The sequence below is a fragment of the Pholis gunnellus genome (genome assembly GCF_910591455.1).
Source record: "Pholis gunnellus genome assembly, chromosome: 21".
In the NCBI taxonomy this organism is placed as follows: Eukaryota; Metazoa; Chordata; class Actinopteri; order Perciformes; family Pholidae; genus Pholis; species Pholis gunnellus.
Genome location: NC_136548.1, coordinates 6449699 through 6465673, shown reverse-complemented (window position 1 = coordinate 6465673; position 15975 = coordinate 6449699). Strand labels below are relative to the sequence as shown.

The following is a 15975-nucleotide window of genomic DNA, read 5'->3' as shown; positions in this document are numbered from 1 at the left end:
TTGTATAATTCTTATATATCAGTTTATCCTCTGAATAGTGTTCTTTTTCTCCATCTGTCACTGATTCTTACAAATCAGGCGAGATGGAAGGAAAAGCAAAGCACCAAAGACCCCCCCCCCCCCCCCCCCCCCCCCCCCCCCCCCCCCCCCCCCCATGCACGCTCTCTGTAAAACCGTCCAGTCGTTAAGTGAACTCGTATTAGGTATCAGTGTACAAATGTTTGAATCAATGGAAAGAAATAGTAATAACTTCAGCAGCTTCAGAATTAAAACCCTGGCGGGGAGGGGAAGAGCAAAAGAGGCAGTGAAGCACTTGGAAAACCTGCGACCGTCTCCTCTTGAGGAAGAAACCTAGAGGCATCCCAAATGTTGCATTCCTCTTCGGCTCCCTTTTGATTCACCCGTTTTGACCCCCCCCCCCCCCCCCCCCCACCTGTCCAGACCGCGCCGTTATGGAAGACCCACGCCCCTCTGATTTGAAATGACGGACAGGAGTTCAGGATCGCCCCTGATCTGATGCCCCTGATCTGATGCCACTCGTGTTGGTCCCCCTCCCCCGTTGTCCTCCTCCAGATCTCCGGCCCTCTGAGACTGAAGTGCATGTCGAAGCTTTCAGGTGGAGGACTAGCGCTTTGTTTTGGATTCGTCAGTACCTTTATCTGATAAAAAAACACAAGAAGCAACACAGAGAACAGTGTGAGGCTCCAAACAACATGTGAAGCACACAGGCGTCTTGGCCAACTAATGTCATGTTGAGCGGTAATCTCGTCATATATCGCCCAAGCCTAGCTGGAAGTTCCCGCCTTCTTCTCTAAACTTAAACACATCTGCATTTTCTGGCCTGACATCGAACGACACAGTAAGTATCCAGTACATGTACCAACAAACCTCACAACTCCTCAAGCTCCACAATCGGTAGCTTTTTGCATTGGAGCTCACCTCACTGGTGACTGAAAGCAGCATGATTACACGGCTGTCAGAAATAATTGGGAGATATTATTGCTTTAAAACTACGTGTTCACGTGTTGCTGCCTCGCGTATCCCGCGTCCGTTTGGAGCACTGTATATCTCCAGCCTGTAATCCACCAGGGGTGCAGCTCATAACTAGAATACTGATGGGACAAGTTAGCCGTTAGCGACATACTGTCAGCTATGTGTACGCTGCAGTAAGTTAGTTAGCTAAAAGGCACTGGCAAGCATAATAGTGAATAGCTTTCTGATGTATCCACATGCTACGAGAACAGTTGCATATTTTGTCAAAATGTTTTAGCTTAATTTACAGATATATAGTTAGCCTAAAACTGACATTTGCTGCACATGTGACGTTAGGGACACAGAGTGACAGGATCCATCAGTTGTTCCTGCTGATACCTCACGTCTTATTGCCTGTATCAACCTTTGTCTTCCTAAAAGGTTCAGTGGCTTATAAAAACTTAGTTCTTTACTCTATTGGTGGTGCATCCCACCACACAGCAGCTTTAAAGCACGTGTTTTCTGTTGTTTGCTAGCAGACCAAAAAGGGACAAGAAGGTACCGTCACACAATACAAAGTCAACGGAGAGCGATTCATTGTTTCCCCCTCCGGTGTGGGCAGCACCGAGTTGGGCTGTTTCTATGCAACATGCTGATTAAAAGCACAATCTCCACTTTTAGTCCACAAAGTTTTAACTTTACAGAACTGTTCCATCACCTTTCTTGAGGTCGTCTCTCTTCTTGGCAGCATCCTCCCTCTGTTTCTTGATGATGGCCAGTCTGGCCAGGTCGGCCCTGGCCTGCTCAGTCTTCCCCTCGAGATGGAGCTTCATGTAGCGTTCCTTTGATTTCTGCTTCTCTATCTCCTCTCTGACAGAGACAACAGGAGGGCACAAAACAATACTTACCAAGAGACCTGGTAAATAAACACAAATACGGACGTTCATTTTGGGCGCGCCACCTACCGTTCCCTGCGAGACAGCTCTCTGGGAGCACTGACGTCTAACTCAGCCACCTTCTTGCTCTTCTGAGACATACGGTTGGGATTCTCAATCTCGATAAGCCCCTCCACTCCGGATTTTTTCCTGGACTGTGTGCAAAAAGAAACACCGTTGTAACATCAGTGAAGACAGGAACACATCATTACAGAGCTCGTAAATGATGGCAGAGGCTGGTCAACTTGTTTGTCGACCTGCAACTACAACATAACCATTGTTTTGAGTGTAGCTTCGTCCTGCAAAAACACATTTCCAGACACATTTTATTGTTCAATGTGCATTTCCTTATTCCCTGTGTCAAAAGCAAACAACGCTACATAACAATATTAACAGCAGTTACAATGGAATTTAAGCTAAATGCATTTGAGCAAGATTAGGCGCGGTGCAAGTCCTTCCACCCCACCAAGTAGTTTCCCTGCTCAGTCAGCATTACACCCCTTCTCTCACTCACGTCATTTTCCTCCTCACTGCTGCTCTCATCCTCAGAATCGGCAGAGTCCACCTTCTCTGCATTGGGGTTTTCTTCCTGTGAACATAAAAAGACATTCGATCACAACAGGCCTCGATTAAAGGTGACTCCACGTCTGCAACAAAGGAGCGGTCACTCACCAACTCTTTCTGCGCTTTCATCTGTCTGTCGATCTCCTCTGGGTTGCTAAATTGCTTCCCTCTGCCCTTGTGGCCCCTTTTCCCTGTAACACAGAAGTAAGCGTTGTTACAGGCAGATCAGCTGTATCCCACTGTTTTTAAGTTTGTCATTCAACGAGCAAACGTTTGCTGAATCATTTTCAGTGCAGGGACACATTCACTCCACTCAACAACTTTACAATGCCATGTGACTATTTGTGGCCCTTGATAAATACTGCCTTGGTGACGCTTGTTATTGAAATTGAGAGGCCTAAACTGGACACCGTGACAATTTCGTCAGTCAGAGTTGGGGGTGATGTAATATTGAACGGCGTTGTGTGGCGCAGGTATAGCTGATTTTATAGACACATCTGTCCCCAGCCAACTCTGAATCACAGATCCCAAATACAGTTCAAATTAGAGTTAATTTAAGATTTCATGCGATTGTAAAGTCTGAAAAGGTTTCAGAGAGTGTGCGTGTGGTGGGAGATGAGTCACACATGACGTTCACCGAGGGCCAGCTAGGTTCACCGGCAAAATGTCATAGCTAGTGAGAGTTAGATAAGACGTGAACATGTAAGAGATCATGTTAACAAACGGACTTATTAACGGATCTGGTTATGGTAACAACCGCCATCTGCAAGGAATTAAAAATAAATGATAATACTGTGTTTATGTTAGCGGTCACTTGTGCATATGGTAACGCTGGCAATTTAACACAAAATGGTCAAAACAGCGAACCGTTCAGACCATTGAGAGACTGAAATAAACCGACAAGTGTTCGTGTTCATTAGCTACTCACTCTTGGTACATGCCGCGTCTTCCCTGAATCGTTTAAACCCGCATACACACCATGCTAACCAGTTAGCATGCTAATAGCTAAACATGTGAGACTTCAACGGAAAACCATACTACTTTAGCTAACAATTCGCTAGCTAGAATTAGCTTGCTAAATATTAGCATGTCACATTTAGGTTCGTAATACTCACCGCCCCGAGGCATTATTAAAAGTCAAGTGGACACAAATGAAGTCCTCTTCTATATCGCTGAGTAACCTGACAGTCGTACAGGCCAAGCCGGCAGTTTAAAGTGCTCAAAGTAAAGGCTAGAGTAGACACTACTTCTGCTCTCCCGCTGTCGGAAGCACAACCGTCGAAACGCTGCATTAACTTACGACCGCATGCGCATGCGCAGTTAGAACCCTTCAACCACTCGCTGCAAGGAGCACTTGACTGACATGTGCATCTACCAATTAGGACAACCCAGAGGGAGTAAAACTAATTTATAAAGCGCCGTACCGTTAATTCACAGAAAACCATTCATCCTTTTTAATACAGAATATGATCAATAACAGATCTACTTTAAGAAAAGAAAAAACTTTTTGGAAGTATATTCCAAACTACATTTCACAAAGGATTTAAAAATGCACCAGCAATATTGGTGATGGAGAAGAATAACTATATATAAATAAACTCTCCTAGGTCGTAAAAAATCAATAGTAAGTGCAGATATTTGCGGTCATGATCTCATAACAATGGCAACGATTTTGATCACAAAAAACATTGCTCAAGGTCCACTTACCGAGTGTAAAAGCAAAGAGGTAATAATGGTAAAAATAATATTTCCAATGACTAGGATTATATTATACAAGAACAGGCAACATTACTGCTGAAATATTTTGAGGAATTCAGATTAATCCTTGTCTTCTTGTGAATTTGTCAATGGTTATGACTAAATTAAGTATCAGTTTAATAAGATGTTAGGGTAATATTGTTTTTAAAAACTTTGAATGACAATAACGCCACACTCTCTGTGATGGATTTTTACTTTTAATCAGAATAGAAAATACAATAAATACAAAAAATCGTAAAAAGAAAATGTTGGCCAGTACTTGCCATACAGATGTAGAAACGATGCAGTGTCTTGAACAAAGATGTTCACAGTTGTTTCAGATTTACAGTAACAAATGCAGAACAGAACAAATAAAAGTAGACACAAGACCTGATTAAGGAGTACCTGCTTTTCCAATTAAATACAAGCAGGGCCGAGACCTACGGCACAAAAATCCTCAAAAAACAAAGTAACAGCTCTTTTTTTTAAATCAACAAACTTCAAGCTCTCTGAGCATGAAGAACATCTCTTGTGATGAAGGCATCAGATCTTTCATTTCTTCCTTCGATGTTGAGTCTTTATGTCTTCCACTTCTTTCTCTATCAGGTGGTACTCCACAGTAGTCTCTGTCAGCTATAAGGAAAAGATTACATATCTGTTATTTAAAAGATTTGGTAACAGAGTAAATTACATCAACCATTGAACTGGTAATTAAGTGTATGATCAAAATGTATTGAGCGAGCCTTTATTATAAATCTAAGCAGTGTTACATGTTCTAAACTGAAGAAATGAATATGGAGACTGACGGTTGTATTATCTATTTACATAACAAACAGGTTTATCCAAGATCACTGCATCCGTCTGAAAGGGGTAGAAGGAGGAGGCCAAAATACACTTTCCTAGTACTTCCATAAACTTGCACATAGCATATTTAATGTTTTAGTGAATGGAAGGGAAAAATCAAAGCTGCTCACTTCTTACCATGTCCAAGAGAATTTCAATTTTAAGTTTCAGGAGGTTGTTCTCTTCTTCCAGCTGCACATTTCTTTTCTTAAGCCGCTGCAATTCCCTACCGGACCCATTTCCACCAGATTCTGTTTCAACAAAACAGGAAAAAGAAGCCAGGGTTAATGTTGCTTTGGCTATTCAGGGAACCAACACAAAGTAGCCACTGCACTGGTCTGCATTCTGCGACGTTATCAGACTCATTACCTGATATCCACTGCCCCTGTTCAAATTTCCAACTCTGACCCCCAAGGTTCATCACAGGAGGTCCATACTCAAGACCCAATTCTACGTCTCTGGTTGAACGATCCAACTAAACAGACGAGGGGTGGAAGCGATAAATCAGTCTGCATGCAAGGACAAACACAATGTCGAGCTGCAGCCCACTTAGCACAATCCACACCTCAGCGGTCTCAAAATGATATTTATTTAATTCCTTTACTTTTGTTTATCCCCTGGGTATATGCAATGAGAAATAAGCGTGCTGGCTCTATTTGAATTCATCCACCAGTGCAACTAAAACAGTGTGTTTATTGTTGGTGCATGATGCTGCTGTATCAGTTCTCTCACCGTGTGGAGGCTGGACAGAGATGCAGATTTTCGGGGGGGAATCTTCTTCGGACTGAACGTGTTTCCAAAGAGCGGCATCTTTAGTGATTTCTTAAGGTCCTGTATAAAAGATGGTACACCAATGGTAGCATTAGCATTAGCAGCTAATATCACGTAGCCACAGTTGTTGTTTATCGTTGCTATCGCTACATTACCGAGCTAATGCTAGGTGGCTAACACTCGCTAGCAACTCATACCGTTACCTGACATTTAATAGAAACGGTCGACTGCCTCACAGGTGGGTTAGTAGTTGTTTATTCACTGAGAGTGGATTTCTAATATATTTACCTCCATACAGGCTATTTATTTAAATTCTTAACGTGGTGGTTGAAACTATTTTCTCTCCAAACAAAACCATACTTGCCACTGCGCAAGTGTGAATGTTCCATTTGTCTAAAATAGACACTGACATCTTGCAGGGCTTTATTATAACATAATTGTAAGAGATTTGCCAACGCAAGTAGGTTTGCGACATTTATAATTTAACTCTTTACTTAAATATTATATCTAGGGCCCTTGTATGCATTTTGTAATGGTCAAAGTCTCATTAGGATAATATAAATACCCCTATTTAGGCGAGATAATGGAACCATCCATGAAACCTGAGCACATAACCATGGTCCATATAAGTTTTTATTCCTGAACAGATGAAATCAATACAAAGAGTTATGTCAGGGGCTCAGCTTGTGAAATGGAAGTTTTGAGGTTAGTTAAGAAAATACAGACCGGATCGGACTGCGATAAATTGGAATATAAATCACACTGACTCCTCCCCCTCTACATAGTGCCCCAGTGGCCTAATGGATAAGGCACTGGCCTCCTAAGCCAGGGATTGTGGGTTCGAGTCCCATCTGGGGTGGTTGCTTTTTCTGAAGTTAAGGCAATCCATCAAAAGCATGAGCATGGTCACGGATATTGTCTCATGCTATTAAAAAAAGCAGCAACCAAAAACAAGGCTTTATATTCGCCCTGTGGAAATTACGCTTCACCGCCGTCTCTCAAAGAACAAAATTTACTCTTTCAAGTACATGTTAGGCAGAGATTCGCCAGAAAACATCAGTCGACATGGAGAAGCAAAGCATCAAACTGTGCGTACTGCTGAGCACTCTGGCTGCATCTGTGCAAACTTACCGTGAGTAATGTTGCCTTTCGGGTGTCTGAAAATGACGAAAGCTCGTTTTAATCCAGTATAATTCAGTTTAAGGCTGTTTTGTTTATATGGAATTGCGTATGACCACCATATATAGTTAGCAACAATATGCAAGATGTAATGGATTGTTTCTTTGTTCTATTCTATTCTGCCCTACTCTATTGTATTTTACATATATTATCATCTTTTTTTTAAATAATACATTATATGTTGACTTATATTTGCTGGGAGAAAACCTTGTATGCTAACCCATACAATAATTTTCAAATAGTTAATCATGAATCACCAAGTAACAGCACAGATCAATGGGAACCCCTGTGCTAGTCTATAAAGTTTAATATTCATTTGACAAAAAACAATCCAGTAGCAAATAAGAAAAAGTAATCTTATTCATGCGCTGCGTTTTCCCTATAGTTCATTCTATTGGTGTGATGGCATTATCTTATATAATGCGTGTTATCCAACCTCAACCCTGTAACCCTGCCCATCCTCCTACAATGGTAGAGCTCCGAGTGGCCACTGTGTACTGGGATGCTGCCCAGAAAAGTGTGATCCTGAGGGAAGGGGCGATGGAAACAGAAGGGGGAGCCTACGGGTACTTCAATGACACTCTGCTCCTCTCTGGATGGGGCGTCTTGGAGATCTGCGCAGGTCATGGAGGAACCGCACAGGAAGATGAGACCACCTTCTTCCTGGCTGGGTACCTGGAAGGCTATCTCACTGCTGGGTGAGTGTCGCAGGTCGTCTTCTAGTGAACTGCAAACAAAACAAATGTGTCTGAAATATCAGAGTCAATCACCTGTAGTTCACCATCAGTGGTCAAACTGACCTGAAAATGTCATCAATTCAAGTGTGTGTGTTAGATAATGAATCAGAATCAGGAAGTAGCACAACATGTATTCTGTTCAAGGGCGTATTTGCTCTGTAACTAGAAAACCAACCCCCCCCCCCCATGACCGTCCCTGTCGGGGCCAATCAGCATCATTTGAATGACCACAGACTCCATAGACTTTATGCCTGTGGGTGTCTCAAATGTTGAATATGTATGTGCAAAAATATTTTATATATTCACTTTACATCAGTCAAAATAACAAAAAGAATGATTACAATGTATAACAAAGTTATACCTCAGTATTTCCTTCTTTGATAGGTTGAAAAAGGCCCGTATATGATATAAAAGACTTACCTATCAGGGTTAACATATTCTAAAAGCAAAGAAAAATACTAGAACAATACTCAGGATGAAAAAAACTTTTAAAATGCGTCAGCTGTTTTTACATCTTCAGAAAATGTTACACAACGCCAATTTTCATTGTGTACAGATATCGGAAATATTATTCTGAATACCTTTTTGCATCACTGGGTTGGTGTGATTCGCTGAAACTGTGCGTTACTTAGTGAATTAGAAGTGGTTTAAGTCCCACTGTTGTTATTCTTTCTCCGCAGACAGATGTTCAATCATTACTCCAACATGTACCCTCAACTCCTGAAGGATGAGAGTGTGTTGAATCCCCTGAAGAGGTTCTTAAGGTACATTCTTAAAGAGGTTCTTCCCTTTGGCCACAGAAAGAAAGGTCTGTCAAACTCGCAAGGAAGGAGAGAATGTCATTATTCTGAGTTTCCATGAAGAGCTATGATGTCCAAGAGAGATCAAAGGCCTCTTCACCTGACTACACAGATATACTCAATATTTGTATGATTATTTGTTTTCTTATTTTGTGTAGAAATGAAAAAATGAACACATTGATTGATGAAATATTGTCAGCTTCAGCAGTATTGACACTAGTCTATATATTAAACACAAAAAAAACACATTTATGCATGCAGTGATTGTTGCAATTCTGAATCTACACAGCGAAATCAAGCCCGCAGACAGCAGCCAAATGCACTTGTTAGTAACAGAAAGAGCCCAAAGTGTCTCTCAGCTGTGAGCAGAGATGGGCAAAAATACATCAACATGTATTTTGATACAAAATACAAAATGCCCCCAAATAAATGTATTACAGCAAAATACAAAATACAAAATACTGGTGCCAGAAAATGTAACAAAATGCATGTATTTTGTATTTAAAATATAGGAAATACTTTTTTCTGGATTTTCTGTTTTCTCACAATGTGGTAGAGGAGAGCATTCAGGTTTATATAATGTACACGAAGCTCTGGTGAACCCCACAAACAGGAAGAACAGTCACAGAATGTCAGTGTAACTAAGCAAAGCTATTAAAAAACAACTTGATTATGTATATATATATTTTTATTAATGGGACTTAACAGCCCATAAACTTTGGCTTTGTATCAACAAGAACATATTCATCACATATGACATACAAGCTCCCAATCTCCCTCTTCCTATAGCTAGCTACTCGACTGATAAGTTAACTTGCTAAACACTGGCTATGCACTAGCCTAGACAGCATGCTAGCGTCATTAGCATGTTGGCATCGATGGCTAGCTTGATATTATAACCATCACTATGAATATACAATAGGCTATGTAGCCAGACCCAGACATGAATTATACATCAAGCTAGTTGACATCTGTCAAACTCAGATAAAATATTTACCTCGGCAGACAATCCGTTGAACTTGAAGATCTGAAGACTGAACTCGTGAACTGTTTTTTGATTCGTGGAGAAAGTATTTTGAGTATTTTAAAGACAAAATTACTCCACTCTGAAGTATTTTGTTACAAATTACGTTCGACTTTTAATCGGCTATCAAATACAAATTACAAAATACTCAAAAGTAATTGAAATACGTATTTCAAAGACAAGTAATAGAAATACTGCCCACCTCTGGCTGTGAGGAATGTGTGGAATGATCCGCAGCGAGCAGGACCAGTGGGCCAGAGAGCAGGTGAAACTGAGGAGACACAGCGACCCCTTGTGGAACCACCTGGGACTGATCCTGGCCCAGCTGGACGGACTCCACGCCGGAGCTGCACGGTGGGCCAAGAGCAAACACAGAGAGGTGTGTGTGTGCATGTGTGTGTGTGTGTTGGCGAAACATGGTGAGAGAGTTGTCACAGTATCCTCTCATTCATCTCTGCCACTTCCACACATTCCTCCCAGCCTCTATCAGCATTTGCCCTCCAGTTTCTGAATGGCGTTGGCGACCTCCTGGACCTCGTCCCGGCTCTGAAGCCTCGCTCCAACTCCTCCACAGGGGCCGGCGCGTTCAGGATGCCAGGAATGGGCCACTGCACTGCTCTCATCAAGGTTAGGCCAAGCTCATTTGGCTCAAGCTGTGAGGGAGCACTTGGTAGGCCTCAGCGCCTAATTAGTTTTCTTGTGGGCGCTTGTGCATTGGCAATTACCTCTTTTTAAGTGCGTCAATAAGTGCAGAAGGCCATTGGGAGGAGGATGTATGCTCTCCTCCTATAATCATTTGGGCAAAAACAAAGTGAAAAATGGAATGAGGACACTTGGGTAATGTGCAATCTAAAAATCCTACGTCATTAGGCTTTAATTAACGAGATTTTATTTCTTCTAATCTGATTTGATTACAGGAACATTTTCTAATTAGCACTAAACACAAATTACAGCTGATGGGATTGTCATTAGTTCTGCAGGTATATGGAAGAATAACATTTTGTACGTGACGAGGGCGCGAGATGAAAAGTTTCGGGGTCACGTCACCAGAACGCGATCGCAACACTTCAAGAGTGATTCAGTGAAAATAGCACACATGCCCTAACCAGTCCATTGTTTCATTGTTTCACTTCTTCACCACAACCCATTCTCTCCCTCCTCTGCGTCCAAGGTGCTGCCAGGCTATGAGAACCTGCTGTTTGGCCACTCTAGCTGGTACACGTATGCGGCCACCATGCGTATCTACAAACACTGGGACTTCAGGGTGTCTGACACACACACGGCCACTGGAAAGATGTCGTTCAGCAGCTACCCTGGTACGCGCACTCACACTGACATCACATCACACTGGATTTACACATTTTTCAAATAGATCAGCAGACATGGCATTGGGTCATTTGGAAAAAGTGAGATGCACAGCTCATAGACGAAACAGTGTTTTCTGAGCATATAACCTGAATTTTAAACGCCCTGAGCTGAGGTGAACATGCTTTGTCCTTAATCCGCACGGTTTCAATTTCTTCTTGGGAAATATAAACACCGACATCAAGGACTTAACCCAAATCCTCAATGTGCATTCTCCACCGAAAGTAATTTGTCTGCTAAGCACAGAGCTTAGTCCGCGAACGGGGAAACATCCAGCGCAGTGAACAAAAACTGAGCCGTGACGAAATGAGTTCCCTCGCATGCCGAGTCATTTTTCTGGGCAAAGATTTGAGGTCCAGGCCGTAAAAGAATCCTCTTAAAGGCCCCTTTGCAATCAGAACACAAGCGGTTTTAATGCTCTATTTCCAGAGGCCGTTATAGGCCAAAGATATCACTTCACTGTATTGAAATGAAGAGATGAAACGCACCCCTGCTGCCTTCTTAAGCTGCCTTCTCTCTGACAATGTGACACATTTAGCACACACAGGAGGTCAGATACCGATTGCTTTATGTAGAGGTGGACACGGGGGTGGCGGCATACCCATCTGCCTATGATTTACATTATTGATAGCAGCAGTCGTATTTCTATATTCATTATGAATAGAAGCAGTGGCAGATTAAGTAGTAAAAGAGGATAGAGGTAGTAGCAATAGCAGTGTATAGTAGGAATATAAAAGAAGTAAAAGTATTTCTTCTTCCTTGATGTCGTAATCTTAACAGTAAAGTAAATATACAGCTACATCCAAACCAAACTTTGTTTAAGGTCTACTGTACACGCAAGCTGCAGGTTGTAGTTGAGGATACGACATGATCTCAAACATTCCCTCTCTAATGTTTGTCCTAAAACGTCCTCCCCACCACTTCCTCCTCCTGCCTCCAGGCTTCCTGATGTCCCTGGACGACTTCTACCTGCTCGGGAGCGGCCTGCTGATGACTCAGACCTCCATCGGCGTCTTCAACGTCTCTCTGCTCTCCCAGCTCAGCCCTCACAGCCTGCTGGCCTGGCACAGAGTCCGCCTGGCCAACAGCCTGGCGCACAGCGGAGAGGAGTGGGCGCACGTCTTCTCCAGATACAACTCAGGTGGGACATGAATAATGTTGGCTCGATCACACAATCTCCAAACTCAATTAAAGAAATGACTGACAAACCACAGCTGGACCATGACTCGGGGGCCAGCTGACGGTGGCCTGCCAGGTATAATGCATGAAAGACTTCCACACGTGTGATTTAAATAAACAAAAGGGCTCATGGTTATTTATATAATAGTTAGAACCATTTTCACTTGAGACCACATGCCAACCTCATGGTGCGCTAGAGGAAAAGTCTGAAATGAGAGCAGACACGAGGAAAACGAGACTTGCAGAGAGGAATGAATGATTACTTTAGTCTGGAACTAACTGCCTGACTAAAAATCCACAGGACACATTTCCGTAGAGATTTAACAGACTCTCAAACAGACCATCCCTCTCATTACACAACGCCTTGTGTTAATTGGGCAGCTGCTTCGATCTTTCACGTCATGTTGCCATGGGAGGGCAGAGGAGAACAGGACAGAGTGTTCTTGAGACTGACAGTCCTCTCGTTGCCCGTCAGCTTCCGCTCTCCTACTCCCCCGTCCTGCCGAGCGGTCGTGGTGGCCTGCGGGCAGAAAACACGAGAGCCTTCACCGACCGTTGGGTGTTTTTTTTTTATTTCAGGGGAAGCCAGAAGTTCACCGTGTTTTTTTCTCTCCTGTATCAGATCCCTCAGGCGCATGCGAGACTGTGCATGTTATCTTTCCTGTGCCAGTAGCAGCAACGATGATGATGAGACGATGATGAGACGTTCTGTTATAGGTCTTTAGCCGCCATACTGCCCAAATCATGTATGTTTTATATTAATGCGAACTTTCCCAAAGGTTATAGTAGTTCTACAATTGATTTCCTTCCTTCTAGAAAGTCAGGAGTTTATGTCAATACAGTATTAATGTACTTGCAGAGAGACAGTCTACGTTTTTTTTGTTCAAGGGTGCGTTGGCATCAGATATTTGGAAGATCGTTGTGTTTGGCAGCCAGCTTCAGGAGTCTTTTAGCCAGGCCACAGCAGCCCGGCTCTTGGAATGTCAAAGTCGGTCCATCACTTTGGTACAGCACGAAAATATCTCAATAACTATTTAATGGATCAGAGTGACATTTTATACATTCATGGTCCCATGAGGATGAATCCCGATGACTTTGGTGATTCTCTGACCTTTCCTCGAGCACCACCAGCAGGTTGAAATGTTTGCTTGTCCTGGGAAATATCTCTGATGGATGGATTGGCAAAACATCTACAGACATTCATGGTCCCCAGAGGATGAAGGCTACTGATTTTGTTGATCCTCTGACTCTTCATCTAGCACCATCAGTCGGTCAAATTTCTTTAAATTTGTCCAATACTTGACATGGCCTTTTAGCTCAAAGCACAGCCACACAGAGCTGCTAGTGTGGCTGTAGAATCTAAGTCTTGTTGTGTTTCCACACAATCATGGCGGCACCGTGACCAATATTAATTAATAAGGAAACAAAGTGTTGACTGGGATGGTTTGCCCATTTACAGAAAGCTCAAGTTTCTTTAAGTGGATTTGAATGCAAATGGCCTTTACTGACTTTCAAAACCCCTTGTGGGTTTTCTGTGTCTGTGAGGCAGCAAACAGAGCATGTCCCCCTCTGTATTGTAGGTACGTATAACAGCCAGTACATGCTGGTGGACCTGAACAGGGTTTCTCTGGGTCACAGTATCAGGGATGGAGCTCTGACTGTGGTGGAGCAGATTCCCGGGAAGGTGATGCACTCTGATCAGACTCAAGCTTTACGCAGAGGTAAGAAACAAACATCTATCGACATAGTTGTTGTTTTTTTATCCGGGAGGGCTGTTTCAGGTGGTAACGTGTCTGGACGACCTCCACCTTCTCTGTGCTATACGTTTGGCAGGTTATTGGCCATCCTACAACGTACCGTTTCATGTTGAAGTCTACAACCTGAGTGGGTACAGTGTGATGTGGAAGAGATACGGAGAGGACTTCTCATACGACCTCTGTCCCCGAGCCAAAATCCTCCGCCGGGACCAGGCCAAGGTGTCAGACCTGCACTCCCTCAAACACATCATGAGATACAACAGTAGGTGCAACGATAACTCATATTTATATCCTAACAGAAAACATGCGCACACGAGTAATTCTGGGTATTTTCAGACTGTAAGCAGCATGACTAAAAAATCAGACGGGTTCTGTTGCAGACTTCAAGAGAGACCCCTACTCCAAGGGCCATCCATGTAAAACCATCTGCTGCCGAAACGACCTGAGACCAAGGAGACCACGGCCAGGAGGTTGCTATGACACTAAGGTCAGAGGTCATCAGCACATGAGTGCCAGCATCAAGTTTGAGATATGATCTGGGATAAAAAAAGTGCTGTTACCAAACATTATGATGAATTGTTTAGAGGTGCATTTATGCGTTTTTGTGTAGAAATAATGTGCTCTTTTGTCAATTTGCCACCATTGGTTATTGGCATCACTTTCACACGGGTCTTCTCTGTTCTCAACTTCCTAAAACCTTTGTAAAACCTGCGATGATATTTTCTTTTCTTTACCTGATCTTTTTCAATCAAATATCCAGAGTTCAGGATATGTTTCCTGCATGAAACAGCTGCTAACATGCAAATAACTGTGTTGGTCTGGAGCTTTCTCCAGAGGCTTTCCCACTCCAATGGAAAAGAATGAATCCTTTTCATTTCTAGCTTTAGAAAGGTCAAATTTGATTTGGTCAGCATTTTTCAAATGTCATAGAAGCCACATTGGTTGAACCCAAAATATAATAAGTGAAGTGCACTTTTTGAATGACTAAACTCCATTAATGGCTCCAGAACTTTCTTTTGAACCTTATTAATTGGCCTCAGTTTATACTCACTCCTTCCTTTCTGCCCTTTCTTGCCCTTATCTGTCTCACAGGTGACGGACTACCAGATGGCTGTCCAGCTGGCCGCGGAGGCAATAAACGGCCCCACGACACAGGGAGGCCTGCGTCCGTTCTCATGGCAATCGTTCAACCTCACGACTCACCGGGGCCTTCCGCACACCTACAACTTTCCCTTCGTCACTATGAGGCCCACACTGCATCGGCCCTGAGAGGCAGCAGATACGACCAATCCAGGAAGAATAGGTTTCCTGTTCAAATCAGGTATAAATGTTTGTAACCCGACTGGGCAAAATGCAAAAGCTGGAAATTATGATAAAAAATGTCCCTCTAATTTGGTCAAAAATATAATTGAAATATAAGTACAGTTTTAAATGTTCACACTAAAAAAAAGATTAAGACACGAGACAATCTGAATGACTTAATTAATCGTCAAATATGAATTTGGCTGGAATGTTACAGTCATGTATTTATATAGCTGATTGATGCCAGCCTGGGGCTTGATCAAACTATTTACTAATTCATTCATCCTAAATTGCATTTTGAAATGTATTTGCTTGTTTCAACTGAACACCAGCCAGTAGACACAGAAAGATGATCCTGTTGGAATCACTGCTGCTCTCATTTGTCAGTATCCATCCAAGAGTGTCAGCTGAATTAACATGATAATTATTAATTTATTAGCAGTGTTTTCACATACTGTGTAAAAGTGTGTTCCTCAAAATGTGGGATTTTAACCTTCAGGGGAGTGCTTTTACTTTTTTAAAATGAATACTAATGTATTGTCTTGTTGTTTTTGTTTTAAGTTCTATGCAACATTTCCTCAGGTTTATAGAGTGTGGAAATGAAATGATCTTACTTAATATTATTGGTAGTAAAGTATTCATGTATTGTAAACTGAGGTGTGTATTCTTCTTTATTTAATATTCTGAATAATTTCACAAAAACTACAAGACGCAATGTTTTGGTCTTTGTCAAATTGCCAGAAAGAACTAGACTACAACCGAAAATCAAGCAACTTTCAGAATAAAACGTTAAAAATAATATTTCTCATT

At 42.3% G+C, this 15975-nt stretch overlaps 3 protein-coding genes across 4 annotated transcripts; 1 reads left to right on the top strand and 2 right to left on the bottom strand.

The window, feature by feature from the left end:
* Positions 1-154: 154 nt before the first annotated feature.
* On the bottom strand, positions 155-3750 carry pdap1a (pdgfa associated protein 1a). Its single transcript, XM_079182446.1, has 6 exons — positions 3587-3750; positions 2580-2662; positions 2422-2496; positions 1938-2062; positions 1691-1842; positions 155-659 (listed from the first exon to the last, which is right to left on the bottom strand). Exons 1-6 carry the CDS (start codon positions 3597-3599, stop codon positions 625-627), a joined length of 483 nt encoding a protein of 160 aa, XP_079038572.1. The 5' UTR covers positions 3600-3750; the 3' UTR covers positions 155-624.
* Positions 3751-4488: 738 nt separating this feature from the next.
* Positions 4489-6177, bottom strand: cby1 (chibby 1, beta catenin antagonist). 2 transcript variants are annotated; one of them, XM_079182091.1, is made up of 5 exons: positions 6111-6177; positions 5784-5882; positions 5421-5526; positions 5190-5302; positions 4489-4841 (listed from the first exon to the last, which is right to left on the bottom strand). In XM_079182091.1, the coding sequence occupies exons 1-5, from the start codon at positions 6114-6116 to the stop codon at positions 4761-4763; spliced, it is 405 nt and encodes a 134-aa protein (XP_079038217.1). In that variant the 5' UTR covers positions 6117-6177; the 3' UTR covers positions 4489-4760. The 2 variants fall into 2 exon arrangements, with proteins under 2 accessions (XP_079038217.1, XP_079038218.1); XM_079182092.1 differs by having other exon boundaries at positions 6026-6154.
* A 446-nt stretch (positions 6178-6623) lies between these two features.
* Positions 6624-15132, top strand: plbd1b (phospholipase B domain containing 1b; the record flags this gene model as incomplete). Its single annotated transcript, XM_079182015.1, has 11 exons — positions 6624-6954; positions 7477-7699; positions 8419-8502; positions 9800-9941; positions 10043-10189; positions 10734-10878; positions 11868-12068; positions 13687-13827; positions 13940-14125; positions 14244-14350; positions 14956-15132. The coding sequence occupies exons 1-11, from the start codon at positions 6888-6890 to the stop codon at positions 15130-15132; spliced, it is 1620 nt and encodes a 539-aa protein (XP_079038141.1). The 5' UTR covers positions 6624-6887.
* Between the last annotated feature and the right edge of the window lie 843 nt (positions 15133-15975).